At 38.5% G+C, this 18,498-nt stretch overlaps 1 protein-coding gene and 1 long non-coding RNA gene across 2 annotated transcripts in view; both read left to right on the top strand.

The window, feature by feature from the left end:
- The window catches only part of EEFSEC (eukaryotic elongation factor, selenocysteine-tRNA specific), a 131,544-nt gene that overhangs the window by 78,177 nt on the left and 34,869 nt on the right, over positions 1-18,498 (top strand). Inside the window, exon 6 of the mRNA XM_068907148.1 lies at positions 10,998-11,154. Coding sequence (XP_068763249.1) covers positions 10,998-11,154 — 157 coding nt within the window. The remainder of the gene's footprint in view (positions 1-10,997; positions 11,155-18,498) is intronic.
- On the top strand, positions 1,836-6,553 carry LOC138060956 (uncharacterized). Its single transcript, XR_011134470.1, has 3 exons — positions 1,836-2,181; positions 2,566-2,803; positions 4,562-6,553. It is a non-coding gene; the product is annotated as an uncharacterized lncRNA (long non-coding RNA).

The following is an 18,498-nucleotide window of genomic DNA, read 5'->3' as shown; positions in this document are numbered from 1 at the left end:
AAAGAAAGAATTAAATACTTCTGTTATTCACCAGGATTTTCAGATTTATCTATCTGCAGTATATCCTTTTGCCTCTCTTTGCTATCATTGCTCATTTATTTGCTAACATTTTCTTTTGGGGTTTTTGTTTGTTTTGTTTTATCAGATACTGCAGTAGTAAATACTAAATTTGGTTTGAAAACATTTGGAATCTGCCTTTTGGTTAAATCGGTCACTGATGTCTGAGTCTCTACATACTGCAGAAAACTTGCTTCGAAGCAGAATGGAGAATTTTTTTTTTTTTTTTTTTAAGTCTGCGTCCATACTAGAATTGCATCGTGGTTATGAGGAAGTTGTATGGTGCAAATTGGAGTTGTAATTTTAGCTGCTGTATTTAAATTGTTACCTAAGTGTGTGGATGCTTCTGTTTTGCTTCAAAGCAAATTTGTTTAGGGGTTAGAGTAAATCTATAGGAGTTACTTTTAAGGTAAATCAAAATATGCCACCCTCTGAAGTAAGAGGGCCCTTGCAAAAGTTTGTGTCTACTTAGCTTGATTTTTAAAATGCTATGGAATGCTAATTCAGTTTCCTTATACAGAGAGGACTTGAGAGATGGGAGAAGTGCAATGGAAGGAAGTTTCTGTCAGGAGCATCTTTCTTGCATAATTTTGTGGAAGGAGGGACTGTGGCTCTCTGGACAGTTTTTTTTCTTTTTGCAAAAACTTTCTTGGCTGCCTAACAAACATACTTTCAGTGGGGAAAAGAGCTAGGCTGGCAACAAGTGGCTTGTACTGATAAAAGAGTAAAAAGGCTGAAAGTGCTCTTGTGAACGCTAGCGTTGCTTCCGAGGGAGAGCGATGTGGCAGTCTGAAATAACGGGAAGTGAGATGCTGTGAAGAAAGTTTGGCCTTCTGAATTGAGTATGGTGTTCGAGAAGGTGGGCTTGTTAAATTGCAGCAGATCAGCCTCTGGAATCGGATACATGAAAATTGTAAAGGTAAAGGGCAACAATTGTCTTTAATCTTCTTGGACTCCTGAAGACTGCCTCCTCACAAGGCGGTTCTTCCCACTTCAGTGGGGGAAGAGAGACTTGTATTAATCTTAGCACCACCTCTGGAATATCTCCCTATCAGAATTTCACCTCTAAACAGCATTGCAGCTTAACTCCGGTCTGACTCCATTCCTGAGTAACTGAAGCAGTTACTCGGTTCCTGGGATAAATCCTTTATATTTGCTACATTACTTTTTTCGGCTTTTGTGGACATGCAATTTGAGTGCAGTGAGTTTCAACTGAAAGGTGAACTGCAGAAGCATATCATGCTTTCCTGCATGACTCAGATATTCTGCCTGTTTTTAAAACGTTTGCACAAGCAGGATTTATCTTGGGATGGTTGTCACAGGGTCCTATTGTGGAGGATGCTCATAAATCAGTCACTCTGTGGTAGAAACAAAAGGAGAAGGAAAACTCTCTGCCTTGTTTGCATAGCACAGGCTGCACCTTCTGCACTTTCAAGCTTGTTTAGTGAAAATATATGCATACCTCAGCTGCAGTTGTTTCCCATTTTAAGTATAACAGAATGCTTTCCTATGAGAAGGGACTTGTCTTTCCTAAAGATACTGGATAATTACTACTTTTTCTGTGTTCCTCTGAGATCAAAAAGAATTAATTCTCTCTGTATAGTTCCAAGTTTTCCATATATTATTTCTCATGGCTGGCCTTGCTTTTAGGCTTTGCTTATTTGATGGAAATCAAGTTACACTTGTTTCCTCAGCAGTTTCCTTTCGTGTGTCACGGTCATGGGATGTCTCAGTTTTTTACTCACACCCACTCTGTTCCCAAGTTCTGTGGGTTGCTGGACAGTGAGTTTTCTTGTCAAGCTCGTACTCATGGGGACTGAGGGTAGCTGTGACTGAGTGACCATAGTGTAGCTAGCATGCTCAATTTCTAGAGGAGAGAAAAATCACTTATTGCCTAATAACAGCATTTTACTAATTGTTGAAATATTGATGTGCTCTAAGTGTCCCCAAGGAGAAAAGTATTGTTGCAGGAGCAAGATGTGAAAGCAGAGGGAGTTATCAAGATTTTTCTCAGAGCAGTCGAGCATCTCTTCTGAAGCCTGAATGGAAGAGAAAAAGCCCATATTTCAGCATCTTCTTTTAAAAGTATTTTGGTTTTCCTCTTTCTTACAGTAGGATAACAAGGTATGTTAGAGCAAGTGCATTTTATAACTGGTCAAATGGAAGATGTTTGTCACCATTGTTTAACAGATCTTTCTAGCCTTCCTGAAGAGAGGATGAAATGATGTGGAGATGAAGTGACTATAGGAAATTTATGAGAAAATAGTATTTATTTAAATTGGACTACCAGCACTGACCTAGAGGTTCTTTAGGGGTTGGCATTTGTCAGCAGGCATTTTGAAATGCAGAAGTTGTAAAAATGGTGTTTCTCTTTTTTTTTTTTTTTTTTTTTTTCCCCCCCTTGATTTGTGCTTAATTTTCAGCTGTATTTCCCTCCTTAATTCTTTCTGGCATTTTATGGGTAAAAATAGCAATGTTTAATTTACAGAGTGTGTTTTGAGTTTACAGGAGCTCTGCCACACAGTTAACCAGACAAACTACTAAAGTAGGGTGTGAAGGAGGAAAAATGAACTCTCCCGTGAATGAATTAAGAACATCCAGTGTGGTCCACCTAAGGCATGAGACCAGACTTCAGGGGAAACTGTTTTTATTTCGGGAGGCAGTTGGTTCATATGAGAGCATCTGAGAGTGGAAAGACTGCTGGGCAGAGGATCATGAATGAACAACTTTGGCACTCTTCTTACTGGTATCCTTTCCAGGTATCTTTGCAGTAACACCAGAATCTGTTTCATGGAGTTGTGTCCATGCACTACATAGGAAGTGTTTACCGCAGTAATACTGTTCTTTATATTTTCTTTTGCATGTTTGAGGTTCCAAGCAGCAATGCCACTAGGAATAAAGAGAAATACATTATATGAATGTTTGCTCAAGTAGTTAGAAATATGTGAAATGGAAGAATGCAAGTTGAGCATGTTTTGCTGGCTTACTAGAACTGTTGCTTAGTCTGTTATTTTCTCACAGCTGAACTGTAGTTGCCCAGTAGGGTATGTGTTAATAAATAAAACGCTGTGTCAGCTAGGCAATGACATTTTCTGAAGACCAAATCTAGGTGACTGATATGGTGTGCAGACTAATAGGGGCACAGAGAGAGTAACAAGACCAGACTGTACAGTGAAAACTAATTGGGTGCTGCCTGCCTGCAGGCACTGCAATGACCTGGACTGTCTGCAGAACCTTCCGTGTCTCTTGTTGGGAGAACTGGTGGATGTCACTCCGTCTACTGTAAACATGCAGACGCCACAATTAATATTTTTCCGGCTTTGAAGTCTGAACATGAGTTTGTTTGGTTCTGCTTGGCTGCTGATGGTATGCTAAATACAGTAATAATACAGAGATGGAGGCAATCAGGTGAATAAAAGCGCACAGCACATTCACTAGTTAAAATGCACTGTAAAGTAGAAATATAAAAGATGCATTTATTGGCTCTTGTTCTGTTCTTGAGTAAAAAGTTTTGTGAAACTTAGTGGGGGAAGGGAGGGCTCTTATGCTCATTAGAAAGAAATACCATTTCTGTTAAGCAGTACTGAGAAAAGGGTGGTGATATTTACTGACTGTCACAACATATGGATTAACGGGCTTTAATAAATTTGTCATAAAAACGTACCAGCTAAGTCACAGAATCTGCTTGCTTACTCCTATGAAAAGATTGGTATTTTGTTCCTTCACCAACAAAAGAATAGTTTGTTCCACACGACTGGGTAGCAAAATTTTGCAAGGTTTGAGTAACACCTATGGTTATTATTTATATTATTAAATTTAAAATGCAGACATGCTTTTGGGTCTTACAAGTGTATGGACAGCTGGTCTTGATTTTTCTGAGGTTGTATAAGAGTCACCTGTGGGGGAATCGGTTTGTCAGCAAGGCAACCAATGCACCATTTTATTTGTTGGGTCCAAAAATAAATTAAGAATGTTACTTAGATTGCAAAATCAAGCACTTGAAAGTTAGGAAATGCCAGATTTACAGTTGCCTATGCAACGTTAATTCTTTTCCCCTGTGCCTCTATCCAGTGCACTTAATAAGGCAGGGTTCCTGTGAAATTTTTTTGCATGTGGTCATATGAAGACTATATCACGGGGTATATCAAAGAGGGGCAGAATTAAGATTGTAAGGACATCTGGCATTTCTTAACTTAAGTGCCCAGTTCTGCAACTTAAATAACTTAGGTTTTATATCAATGTAATTTCCTAGGCCTTTTTAAAATTAAGAAGGTAAAGTAAAACTAAAACCACATATTATTGAACTACAGCCATCCCTTTACTGTACACCTTCACTAGGATTTGAGTTACAAGTATTCAGCAATGTAGTATGGACTTGTATTGCTTGATATCACTGACTGTATTAACCAAAAGGCAGATGGGGAAACTTATCCTAGGGAAAAGATGGACTATTAGGTTTAGGATTTAGCGGGCATGAAGTCATAACCTTGACTGTTCTCCTCAGCTACCTTCTTCCAAGTGCAAGATAGGCTGGAGTCGAAGAACGTTAAGGGATGGGACATACTTGGTGTTTTTGTATGTCCATGTGCTGTACTTGGAGGGGAATACACGTGTGTGTCGAGTGCTCTCTCCTCTCCCTTTGCCTTTGCTCCTTTGGGCTGCCTTTGATGGACTGTCCTCACTGCCTGTTCAACTTTCAGGGAGAGTTCTGTTTAGCCTCTGTTCTTTGTTCCTCTCTGCCCTCCCCAAGTCATTTTGGGGCAGTTTCCTTTAGAAACATAAATCAAATTACTGTCACTTGTTGACCTTCTGCTATATACCAGATTTATACACTGTCCAAATTGAAACTTACTATATCTCACTGATGTTTCCTTTTGGATATTTAAGATCTCAGAACCTGAGATTGTCGTAGTTAAAGTACATGAAAACAGTTGGCGCAAGTGTCCGAGTGTTCTTCTGTCCCTGAGGTACCACCAGAATCTTTCTGGATACTCAGAATAACAGACTGTAAGTCGTCATCAAATTTGAAATTTTCTCTGCATCCTTCTTATAAGGCTGGGTGAAGACTTCTGTGTAACATCTCTACAGATCAGCCTTTTTCATGTGTTGTACTTGGATAGTAAACTCTTGGATGGTAAACTCTATAGACTTTTAAATCTTTATTTGTACAGCACTTCAAACCAAGGCTGGCTGGCCTGGGGCTGGAGGTCCTAAACGGTACAACAAATAGTAACAGTCTATAGCATCATCTTTTTCTCCCTGTGTCTGTTGATGTTACTTTCCCTTGCGTAAAGGGAACAGTACAATCTGCTTAATAAAATTGTAAGATCAACCTTTTTTTTTTTTTTTTTTCCCCCAAAGGATAAAATGATTTTCTTCTCAACTGGTCTGTGTAAGGAATTTTGTCCTTGTGGCTTCTTGGGAATTTTAAAGATTCAGCCTTTCAGGAATTTAAGTAGGTGTTGAACAAAACTTGTACTACAGATATGTGCAAGGATGTCAGTGTCCAGTTTGTATTGTGGGCATGCCTGAAGACACTAACTGGTATATAGAGAGTTTTTAAAACTTAAATAAGAATAACATAATCAGATTGTTTATTAATTGTCCTCACTTAAAGGCTCCTTTTCCACTGTTGTACTATCTTTAATCAGGCTATAGCGATGGCAAAATGCTCAGCAAAGGGAAAAGAGCGTTCACGACCACTTAATAGAAATCCACAAATGCAATCGCACCTTTACTGAGGCAAAGAAAGGAGGATGATTTATACTTTTTTAGGATGTGGAAAGTAGCTGCATACAAGGAACATGGGCTGGGGGGAGATGGGGCAAACATCTGAAAACCAGCTATGGTTATGTGTAGGTGTCTGTGCGATAAGTCTTTGCTCTATTAAAATGGCAGTAATAAGAGACGAAGTGCTGAGGTAGATTAACTTGTTTTGAGTTTCCTTCCTCCTGGATGGATGTGCAAAGGCAGAAGTTTATAGTTGGTTGGCTTGGATGATGATGAGTGTGTCTTTAGAGCCCAGCACACAAAACTAAAAACTTGTAGTGCAAGACGGAATTCCAAAATGAAAAGCCTTTAATGCTTACTTTTATGCTTATGTAAGCTCTTGAGGAGATGATATGGCCGACTAAATCATTCTTTGTACCAAATCATTCACCTAGGTCGCAGTAACAAACTAAAAGCCAGAACTGTATTTGGAGAACTGAAAAAACCCACAAATCCAAGTTGTTGGTGAAAACCTGTCTATTCCTTTCTCCTTCACCTCGGGGCTCTGTGTATGGTCATTTTTTCAATACATGAGCCCACATTTCTTAAAAGGAGAATAGGAATTTGCAGCATCCAAAATATTCCCACTTCTGACATAGAAATGAAATGTGTTCTGAAACTCTTTTCTTGAAATAAATGATCTGTCATTGACTCTGAGATGAAGATGTCTCGAGTGTACCTTTTGTAAAGTACAAAAAGTAATTAAAATGCTTTGTATTTTTAGTGTTACCCATAGGTGTTTTTGTTCCTTTTTTTTGTCCTGTTGTTCTCTGCTTTGGTTCCGATTGACTGTTTTTCAGTTTGTCCAGAATATTGCTGAAACCTGGTTTTATCATTTTTTTAAATACTATTTTTGTTTTATTTCTAACTTAAAAGCACATAATTTTTAGGTTAAATTGGAAAAGGCAATTCTCTATCTCCGTCTAATACTTAAGAAAAATTTTGAGACAAAAAGTAAAAACACTGAATCTTATTTCCCATCTCTCGTTCTGGCACCACTTTGTTTCCTCTTGTGTGCTTTTCTGTTCTGTTCTGATCCCCTTGTGTTTGGTGTGTTTTTTTTTTTCTCTACAGATGGGTTAAGACATTGGAGGAGTTTGCCCTCAAAATGTGTATGATGGCTTGTTTGAGAGGGTGTTAAGATGATGGTAACTTCTAAGTTACCTTAAAAATGAGTGGTTTAACAGGCTAGACAATATAGTTTGCTGTCCCTGCTCAAAAAAAGAAAATCCCATAGTTATTTTTCCTTGAAATTACACTGTAGATTGCACTGAATACCAACACATGTACTATTAATTGCAGTTTGGCAAACAGTACTGTAGTGTAAGTACTGTTAAATGAGGAATGTGGGGTGGTTAATCTTTTGTTGTGAACTTTGTGGTATTAGCAAAAGTGTTATGTGCCAGAGATGTGCATGCTTCACCTATGGCAATAAACTGCTCTTTACTTTTTTCCTGCAAACACAAAAGCCAAGTGGGAAGGGATATTTCATAAAGTCAGTGCTATTGTGTCCTCTGGTCTAAGCCATAAAACAAGAGTAACAGAGACGTTCCCTTTGAACTTGAAATCCCTTTCTAAGCTGCTGATCTAACCTCAATGAGAGAGGGAGATGATACCAGCCAGAAAAACTTCTCTCTGGGTATTTCCCTCCCACTCTTCTACCCCCCCCCCCCCCCCCCACACACACACACACTTTTTTTTTTTTTGTTAAAGTCCTTAAGTGAGTTTGATGCTGCACCTCTGCCCATAAATTTAAAAAAATATTATCGTAATGTAGGTCAGTGAACTGAAACGCCACTGTACACCATGGGGGATTAAAGTCGGAGAGGCAGCCCTCTCCCACTCCCACTAGGTCATATGACAATATAAACAAGAAATGCAAGGAGCCTTCAGCTTTTTCTTGTCCTAATCCTTTGTTTATGCAGCACTTAAACTGACTTTTGGGGTCGTCTCTGTCTGGCATTAAAGCCCTGAAGCTTTTTGAAGTTTCCCTGAAGTTAATAAAATTAGTCTGCCCTCATTGCTAGGCCCCTTGCTGTTGCTTCAGAACAGACTACATATCCCTTACTGTCTTTGCAGCATATGGCTTTCTAAGTTAATAATATTTTATAACAAAAAAAGAGTGTTTGAAAGAGAAAAGCAGAAAGATCTCCCAAAAGGCTACTCAGCTAATAGGCAAAGTGATTGCCATTGTAGATATTCTGAGAACTCAAAGAGGATTAACTTAAAATCCAGTGATTGGAGGTAAATTGCTGGTAAAGTAATTGGAAGTGTTGAGTTTCAATCGGAGAGAACAACATGCCTTTCTGTGGCTTTCTATGAAGGAAGACTAAAACAGAAATTAAATTTTTCTTTTATTTTTATGAAACTGTGTTATGATTGAGAAGATGTCTCCTTCATAGCAATTACCTGTGAACTCTAGCCCCTTCACCTGTCTATTTTACTGCAAAGACTCATCAGTTACCGTAGTTCTCGTTACACCAGATATTCTCTCGTTATTTAGTTGTCTTCAGGGATAAATTGGTGAGAGGCCAATCTCTTGAGTGTGCGCATGCGTGCTCACTTTCTCTCTCTCCCTCCCCCCATTCTCACCCCCCTCCCCTTTTTTTAAAAAATATTTAGTGTGAGGGACTGAGACTCCAGGACATAAAGGTTTTGTTTCCAACTGCCACTCAAACCGCTTGCTGATTTCCTATTGTCTTAGAGCTGTTAAAGCAATTGTTTTTTTTCCAAGCGGTCTTTTCAGATATCCAAGGAATAATGTTGGTTTGGACATAATATTAGCAATCAGCTAGAGGAGGAATTTTCTTATATGTTGACCAGCCCAGTGAAAGGAGCAATGCAGATGACATCCTTGGCCCAGGATATTTGCAATTGCAGCGCTAGAATGAGTGTAAAGTGCAAGGCCCTAAAAAGAACATTTACTTTGAAGAGAGGAGTGTGGGTTTTCTTTATTTTTTGGTTTTTTTTAAAGAATTAAGTGAATATGACAAAATAATAAAAAAATTACCATTTATTGCATACATATATTCATTTTCAGTTTTCATTCCTGATTCACTCAGAAGTACATGGTGCTTATAACACTTGTTCAAAGAAATCATTCTGGCTTTTTTTATTTTTATTTTTTCCCCTCCTCTCCTGACAGCCTTGCCAGGGAGGCTAAACTGAACCATGTTAGTACGATTGTTCACACTACAATTCAGTTTTTAAATTAAGTTAAAGATAACTTTGAAGCTCTTGGGTGGGGGAGGGGGAAAGGGTGTATATTGTAGTGTAAGTTGGCTTCCTGTCCCATTTTGAGGGATAACTTTGGAAATAATAGATATATGGAAAAGTCCTTATTGGAATATAGGAGACCATCTGTATTTCACATATAACAGAAGCAAGTAGCTAGCAGTGGAGAAGAGGGATGTTCAGTTTTGAAATTCCTGATTTAGGAATAAAAGATTTATAGGGAGAGGTAATATTTTTATTTTAGCAGCTGATACAGTTGGAAAAATGACAAACTTTTGAGATTATAAGTGCTTCCTCAAATCTGAATTAACAGCTTCTACTTCTGCTAGACCTCTACTGCAGCCCCAAGTTTTAAATTTAAGCCAGAGGTTGCCAAGCAGTGATACTACCATTAATGGTTCACAATTGGCGCATGTATGTGGGGGGGGGGGGGGGGGGGGAAGAAGAGGTTGGGGGGGGGAGGAGCAGCCTAGAACCCTGACCTTTTGCAAAAAGGCAAGGAATGGATGTTTAGCCAGCAAATGCTCTCCAGACATCTGAATGCTTCTGCCTACACCTTTGACTTACCAGCTGAGAGCTGCCTCTGCTGCTGTCATCTCCATGTGAAAGAAGGAAGAAAGGCTGTAGACATTTCTATTCCTGCATGTATATGTGGTTTGGGAGGTGCTGGTGCAGCCAGTCCTGTAGTACTGCATGACCCTTTCAAGGATGGTTAGAGCTGAGCAAGTGAACCCTGTTTTAAACAATCAGAAAATTTGAATTTCTGATGCTAGATTTAACTGCTGTTCTATGAATTGAGACTTTCGACATTATAATATGGGCATACCTCTGTAACAAAATTAAAAGTTAGGGATTTGAGTCCATGGATACATCCACTACTGTTTGTGGAAGAGGTTTCAGGGAAGGGGAGTAGCTTTTAATAAACCTGCAACACTTTCAATCATCATGTAAACTGAATAAAAGGAGTATTCAAAATCTGTTGCACCTCTTGACTGTTACTTGTAATTATTTTGCTCTTTGAATCTCGTAGTTTGACTAAGAATTGGTCCTAAGGTATAAGAAAGAGAATAACAACCTTTGCCACAATAAAAAAAAAAATCACAGAAAAAGTTAAATAGTACCCCCTTATTTCTTCTGAGAAGTAAATTAAGGTTCTTGCTGTAGCTAAGAGTGGAGTAACTCCAGGCCTTAGGCATACAAGGATTTTCACACCTACAGGATTAGGCTCACCTGACTGCACCTTAAACTTTGTAATGCTGAAGGGAGGGTAATTTATCTTGCTTTACCTACGGACCTTGCTGCTTCTTGTTTTTGATAGCTTGATTAAGAATCTAGACTTGGAGTGATTCTTCCCACTAGGTTGCAAATCTCGAAATTCAAATCGGATACAATGGTCATAAGGTTTTTAGTTTAACAAATCAATGTCTATGCAAAGGTGACTATGTAAAAGGCTGTATTTAGAAACTGAGTAATTCTGTCACCTCTTTGAAAGCATAGCTGTTGGAATGCAGTTCTGGAGCTGAGAGACAAAGAATGTTTATATACATGATAAAATACTTGCTGGTAGGATATGGAGTGGAAAAAACCCTTTTGTTTGCATAGATACTTAAGTGCCTTTCACAGAAATATTTCAAAGCAAATAAGAGATTTTAATTAACTGATCTTTATAGCACATTGAGGTAGACTTGGCTCTTCGTATATTCCAAAAAGGGAGGTGAAAGCAGAATTAATTCCCATAGTCTGCTATAGTTCTGGACACAAATTGCCTTTAAAACTGAGCCGTTCTAGGTGGCTAATCTAGAGCTAGAGCTCTTTGTTCGTTAGAGGGTAATGACTTTCCAAAGGCAGGGTGGTAAAAGTCACCAAACTATAGCATATCTCATAACATTTCTTGTCGCTGTAAGCGGTAGACTCATGAAGTTGTATTTCTTTTGCAGGTGATGGATGATTACAGCGTGATTGGTCGTTCATTGTTTAAAAAGGAAACAAACATTCAAATTTTTGTGGGTCTAAAAGTCAAATTATCTACAGGAGAGGATGGAGTAATAGAAGGTGGCTTTGGACAAAGTGGCAAATTTAAAATCCGAATTCCAGGTAGGTGCTCATCGTTTCAATGAACAAACGCTAATCTGTGTCAAGTGTAGGGGATCTTTCTATGAATGTTTCCAATAATTTTGTGACGGTTATGGCATCAGCTTGTCCACACGTGGACTATTGGTTGTTTCTTGGATCGTGCCTCCGTTAGTTAAACGATGGTGGTTGTGACTTACGAGACTGAGTGACCTGAAGCCGCATCTGCATGTAAACAAACTCAAGTCTCAATGACTTCTGCTTAAGTATCAGTAACACAGGAATTATGCTCTGCCCAGAAAGGTTTGTGTAAATCTCTCTGCTCTTAAAATATGTATGGTTTTCAACAGAGCCATCCTGAGCAAACGAGGTAAAACAAACGTGTGATCATATTTACCTATAACTACTTACTAAGTATAGCATTCTGGATGCAAGTTCCTTAGGTTGGCTCTGTTTGGCATGTTGTTATTATTACCTAACTTGCCTTCAGGCAAAAACTGCACGCGCTTTAATAAATGAGTTTTTAGGGATCTCGAGGTTTTTTTATTGCTTGTGTCTTTCGGTTTTGTAACTTTATCTAGTACAATATTTTTCATCCTTGATGAATTACTGAAATGATTTCTGCCTCCTTAGTTTAGAGTATGGGGAATGATAGGTGCTAGAGTTTATAAGAAGCTTCATTACTGTTGCTTTTTCCTCTTCTACTGAGGTTGAAAAGTTATTCTGAGCCTCTGAACAGCAATAATAAGTGCTGCATTTAATTCAGATTGTAGGATAATATTTTAACGATACTAGTAGCATGATACAAGTAGTACTTTGCATTTCTCTAGTGTCTTCAACACAGCTGTTAGTAGTTAATCCTCCACTATCTCTAGGCAGATGAGCAAAACTACTTCTGTTGTACAAGGGGAGAAAAGGAAGCATGATGTTGTATGGCACCAAATAAATCACAAACCGATTGATCTACAGAGAAAACTGAAGTTTCATGATTTCTTGCCAAAGATGGACTATTCTTCATTTGACTTCAGACTTTTTGATACAAATGAATCAAATTTGGCCCCAGCAGTTTGTCTGTCTTTTGATTTGTCGGATAAAAATTTCCAGCTAAGCAAAAAGCTTCTGCTTTCTGTCCCAGCTATAATAATTCCAGTTTTGCCACCAAAAGACAAACTTTGCAAGTAGGACTGAAAGCCTGATTAGCAAGCAGAGTACATACTTAAATACATGCACTCAGTGCAATTCCTTTCTTTGTTTTTCATTTTTCTGTTGTAGAAAAGCTTTTAAGCATTTACTAAGGTAGCTTCCGCTAGGTGGTGAAAAAATGTGTGAATGGGCCCTACCACTGGAAGGGGTCCAATCTGAAAATCAAGATGACATCTTTAGAATGTAGTGTTCTTGGTAACTTTTGTTCTGAAGAGGTGGTAGGCTGAGCAGCTGGCATATCTGCTGCTTATGTGGGAGATCCTGTTTTTGAGCTTCTTGGTAAAAGTGGCCATAGGAACTTACAAGTAAAGGCTAGCGTATACGTTTTAATGGCGACTGTTGAAATGTCCCTGTTAGTGCCTGTTTATTATCTAGCAGTATTGTTTGCTGTTACGTCTGTTCTTGCAACGTACTGGAGCACTGGATGTAGGAAAGGATTTTACTTAAATTTTGCTGAGTAAAGGACAGTAAACTTGGAACAAAAATATTGTGAAGGGGAGAACAACAGGAGGATAGTATTCACATTTCTATTTCCAAATTTTGGATTGAGCAAACCGTTCTTCATGGGACAAGGAGAAGCCTAATAAAGAGTCTATCATCTTTGTCTATGTAAGAAGGAACCATAACTACGAACCACAGTCATATTAAGAAAATAGCACACAAGTTTAGGAAATGGCTTTTTAGTTTACAAGTTAATGTAGGAAGAAATGATGTGTTTCACCAAGGTGTTCCTTATCTAATCTTGCTTGTGCTTTCCTGATGTTTAATAGTAGATCATGAAGCAGAGGGTTCTTTATTGTGTGTGCTCTTCCAATGAGAAGAATATGTATGCAAATATTCTAATTTACTATTTCTATAAGGTAGGCAGAATAATATAATTTTGTTTTTCTTTAGCCTGGATCAAATTTGGGTGCTTTAGCTCTCCAGAAAGAATAAGCAATAACCTAAATCAGGTCAAGCTTATAGTATATAGCAAAGCATGGTTAGCAGGGAAAAAACCACGGGGTTTGGAAGGATCTAAATAACTGTTTCTTTAAGAGTTACAAAGATTTGTGTGTAGGGGGAGGGCTATTGCTGTGATGCTGTTTAAGTCAACTGCAGTTCACATTCCATTGTTAGGTCAGTGTTGCTTTTTTAATGTGTCTGCATCCTGTTTGTGGGTTTTTCAGGTTTTTTTTTTTTTATTAAATTTAACTGATCAGATTCTTCTCTCCCTTCCCCACCCTATTCATCTGCTTGGTTCCGCTCATATTTTCTGTTTTACAGATTTCTTTGGGGAAGAAATCTTTCTAAAAATTTTTTTTTTGCTTACTTTATTTCTCAGTGAGTCCTTCACAAATATATCAGGGAGTGGGAGGGAAGGGAAGGAAACTGCCTTGAACTGCCTCAGCCTGGCAGTCAGTCAGTCTTGTCTTATTTAAAACCAGTCTTAACCTCTGGAGTTGAATAGCTTGCTCGGGTAGTTAACCTTACGATAGCTAAGGGCTGGTTTTATTGCTTTTAGAGGTTTGTTTCTAAAAATCAGGTAGATGTATCAGAAACTTAAACCTTGACTGCTTAAGGTAATAGTGAAACATGGCACATGGTCTGTTACAGGGGTTGAGTCTGTTACAGGGGTTGTTCTGGTACTACCACTGGTTGCAACAGCCTCAGGCACCGTGGTTGCTCACATGGGGAGGTGTTGGGGTCTCTGTGTGTTGTTCCTTTGTCACTTGGAAATGGCTTATGTTTGACTATAGATCTCAGTTTAGGGTTCTTGTTGTGTATGTTACTTTTTCTGTGGACTGAAACTTGGCAGACCTTGGAACTGAGAATGATGGAACACAGGATCTGTTTCTTTTTTCTGGCACTGCTTGTGTGCAACAGTAATGAAGATACTCCTCTCTGCTTTTCTGTTCTGTAAAATGGGGATAATTATTATCTATTCTGGAAAAAGTGCCCTGAAATCTGATTTACATTTATTCCAGAATTTGAGTATTGATATTTCTTGAAAAAGTTTAATTATCTTCCTTTAGAGTAAAAAACATGCATCTAGAACACAGCTTGCAATTGGAAGTTCCTCAGCCCCTGAAAGATGTCAGCAATTTGGAAGAAATTCAAGGAAGAGCAACAAGAATGCTGAAGAGGCTGAAGGGATTGATTTATGAGGGAAAGAAGATGAAAAGAAATGCATGAAACTTGGCTAAATGATGTCTAAGTGGGAGATACGATTATCTGAAAGTACTTGAAGAGCATAATGGTGAAGAATCCCTTCGGGTGGTCTAAGGAGGTAGAACTAAGGCTAATAGCATGATATAAAGCAAAGCAAAGTGTGTCTTGATTATTGAGAGACGTTACTTAGCAGAGATTTCTTACACTGCAGAACCATCTTTGCAGAGGAAGAAGCTGAAGTTCCATTTTGAGAATACTCATATGTAGATTAGTCTGGATGTTTGCTAGCGCCTGTTTCAGGGTATTAAGAAAAAAAGAAAAAGAAAAAAGCTAGGGTGGTGGAAAGTAGAAAAACAGTGTATTTTTCATCTGGTTTCTGTTATGTTCAGGTAAACTTTTGTTGCCTGAATAAGATACAACTTTCTACACTGTTTACAGTGTCATCTAATTTTAAAAAATAATATAAATATGTATATACATATATATGTGCATTTACTGGCAAATCTGCTATTCTGTAGGGCTAAGTTGTGGAGCTATTTGTGTTTTAACAGAGGAAGAAGTTTCAGGACTCACTAATCTGCAAAATGGCTTAGTTTTTAGATTGGTTGTATAATCAAATACATGAAAAGGGAGACAAAAGCAGAACTCCTGTGAATTTACAGCTTAGTTTAACAGGCTACTTAAACAGAATTTAAAAGCACATTTTAAACTATACTGCTTTGTAAGTTATGCAAGTGTGTCTGTATATGTGTGTGTGTGAGAGAGCTACTGATGAAGGGTGTCCTGTTGAGGTGGGTGATATGTGTCAGCTGTTATAGTTATAAATGGGAGCACGGCATTATACAGTCCAGGTGAATGAGTGAAAAGTATTGTTCATCTTTGAAATAAAGAAAAGTTTGGAGAGGCAGAGACAGTATGTTTAAGTGTCAAATTCTAAAGAGAGACAAAAGCTAACAATGACTGTCTTTGGAAAATGGTTATTTCAGCATGTTGCACCTAGGAACGTCATGCCAGTTGATCAGAAATTCGGAGGAAGTTCAGTGAATCATTTGAGTAAGCTATTGCTAATTGCTGATTTTTGTAGCTTCTCTCATTCAAGAATTTACCCTGTAAAACTCGTCTAATTTACCCTGTTAGTTTACAAAATCATAATCTGATTTGATGAGCCTCATGACATCTTTTAACACATTGGCTCTAGATATTCCCATTTCGTTGGTTCTGGCATGTTTGCATTGTGTTCGTTTGTTGCAAAATGTAACAGCTTTTAAAATCTAATTAGGACCTGCGTGGTATCTCAGGCATAGTTCGCTTTTCTTTCTGACTACCTTTAACCATCTAGTAGTTAGTAAAATGTCCTTTCTGCTGCACTGTGGTGTGTTTGACTGCAACTTTTTTCTTCTCCTTTTGAGCTCAATGCAGTAAAAATTGCTATACATGAGATGTGTTACAAAGCTACATTATTTCTTGATGCGAAGGAAGCAGTGCATAGCTAACAAATTCATGCCAGTTCAGCACGTTTCTGAATTGAGCAAATTTAAATGTAATAAAGTGCGCGCTCTTCACAGGCAGAGATACAAATGAGAATTGGAATGCGAGCTTTTTTACTTTGGTATGGTTTGTATCTATTCAGGATAACAGGCAGTCTTAATTTTCTTACAACAGGTGAAGACAAACTTGTTTGGGACCATTTCTATTGTTGCCAGTAACTCTCTCTTCTGCCTCCTGTTTTATAAGTGTTATTGCATATGAGAGAGCAAGTCCGTTTTCACTGTTTCCACGTCTTGCCTTGGTAGAAGGGTTGAATGTATCATAAAAGTTTGCTCTGAACTAGTAGTATGGATGTTCTTAGTTCAGGGGTCTTACAGTGCCTCTGGGATCTTGCGGTGTTGGTATAAGATGAGGTAAAGTGGTAAGAATTAACCAATGTGCTTTTGTTCTTGAGACTTAATTTCACATAAAAATGAGCAAGAGTAGAAATGTAAAATATTATTTTTTCCATTTCTTTAGTGTATTGTGGAGATGCTGTGTCTTCAGTGTGGTTTTTCTGTATTTTGCCACGTGCTTCAGTCTATGGATTGGATTCTGTGCTGACTTGGAAAGTTCCTAATGTTCTAGAGGGAGAGCACTGTTGTAAGAACTGCAGGTGAGCAGCACTGCTCTACCTAATTTCAATCCCAGTTGGAAATTGTGGGTTTAAAAGTTGGACTCAGATAAGTTATTTTTTTGGCATTCCTCTTAAGGAAATCAAATGAATAGAGTTTAAATAGTATTAGGGAAATTGGAGCTGTGCAAGGATGGAAAACTGCAATTCCTTTTATTCAAGCGGTATCTCACTTTCTTCTGATAGGTCTCAGCTACTATATGCACACCCATGTGGCTGGCATTTGTGAAGTATTAGTTATAGCTTCTTTTAAACAACTATAGGAGATGAGGTTTAAATAGTCAATAGTAAATAACTGTCATATTTCCAACTCTGTAATTTGGAGGGCAGTCCTTACTGACACCAGCAAGAATAGGGTGATCTAAACTTTTTCATTGCACTGAGAATAATTAAACATCCTGTCACTAAGCAGCATACTTTTTTTGTGGGAGATCCTGGCATTTGGAGTTCTTTGCCTGTGATGCACTAAAATAAGACAATCTTTTTTCTTAGGCCAAATGAAATTTAGGCACATTTAAAGTCCGTGTTTGCCCGATCTGTCTTTCTCTTTTAATAAAAAATAATAAAAAATTGTTGGCTGCAAGGGTCTGGTGGGTTGCCATCCCTGTGAATATCAGGTGAGGCTGAGCAGGGTTTCAGTCAAGAGGAGAAACAAAAACCCAAGGGCAAAGAAACTTGTGTATCTCTGTTTTGTTTAAAAGCTGGAGATTAGCTCTGCTTGTTCTTTCAGTCTCTCTTCCCCTGCCCTCTAAAGCAAACAAAACCTAAAATCCTTAAGGGGGTACTTCAAGCATAAATCTCCTTCTTTCCTTTTTGTGAAAGCTGGCTAGTATAGTATGGACCGAGGCTGGAAGAGGATTGTTGCCAGGGAAGCATCGCTTCCCTATATGATCCTCTCTTGAGCAGATTAAGCTGTGGTGATGTAAAACTCCTGGTGACCACATAAGAACTAGGAATTTGTATTGCATTTATATGAAGAAGTTGGAGAGAAGGACTCAAATCTGCCTTTTAAGAGGTGACATCCTGCAAGCCCATATTGACTTTTGGAGCTGAATATCCAATTTTGTTGACCTTGGAGGGTTTTTTTTTGCAGAATCAAAACTAAGATTTGTGCATGTTCCTTCTGAATGAAAGCAGAAGTCAACGAAGTGTTAATTTGTTAACTGTCGCTCTTCCTCATCTGTGGTATTATCAGTAGATTTTGGTCTTGGCAGTAACGACTGAATTGCAGGAGTCTGTCTCAAAAGTTGGCACTTTGAAGGCTAACGTATGGATTGTAAAGATTGGTTTGACAGGCAGCTGGTCATTCTGCACTAGAGTGGATGGTGTGCCCAGGGGAGGTTGACTCTTTGGATATCAAAATATAATTGGAGCATATGTTTAGCAGTTTGCTGTTTTAGGATCAAGCAGACACTGATGATAGAAGTATTAGGCACCTGGTGACAGCAGTGCTTATTGAGTGCTTCTGGAGAAGAAAGAGGTCCAGCTCCTCTGTAAGCACTTGGGTTGGATACAATACAGGCTGCATAGTGACCTTGCTGGGTTTTTATCTTCCTGTGGAAGTGGAGTCAGTTCTGAGTAATTGAAAGGAATGAGAAGGATTTTTTCCAGATTTTTTTTCTCCCCCAAACTCCTTTTACATCTATGCAAAGGGAACTGCAGAAAAGAGTGTCATTGACCTTCAGCAAAAACACTCTATACCCAAAAGATACCCTTCCTCCAAGCAGTGCTAACTGCTGTAATTGGAAGGACCATTGGTATTCCTGCACCACATGATGTAGTCCTAGTGTTTCTTCCCTGTCATCACATATACCAGTGACCATGGCACTCCCCTTGAAGCTAGTGTTATGGGT

The sequence above is a fragment of the Struthio camelus genome, chromosome 14 (genome assembly GCF_040807025.1).
Source record: "Struthio camelus isolate bStrCam1 chromosome 14, bStrCam1.hap1, whole genome shotgun sequence".
NCBI classification, from domain to species: domain Eukaryota; kingdom Metazoa; phylum Chordata; class Aves; order Struthioniformes; family Struthionidae; genus Struthio; species Struthio camelus.
Note: the sequence above shows the minus strand (reverse complement) of the source record. Positions and strands in the feature narration are given on the sequence as shown.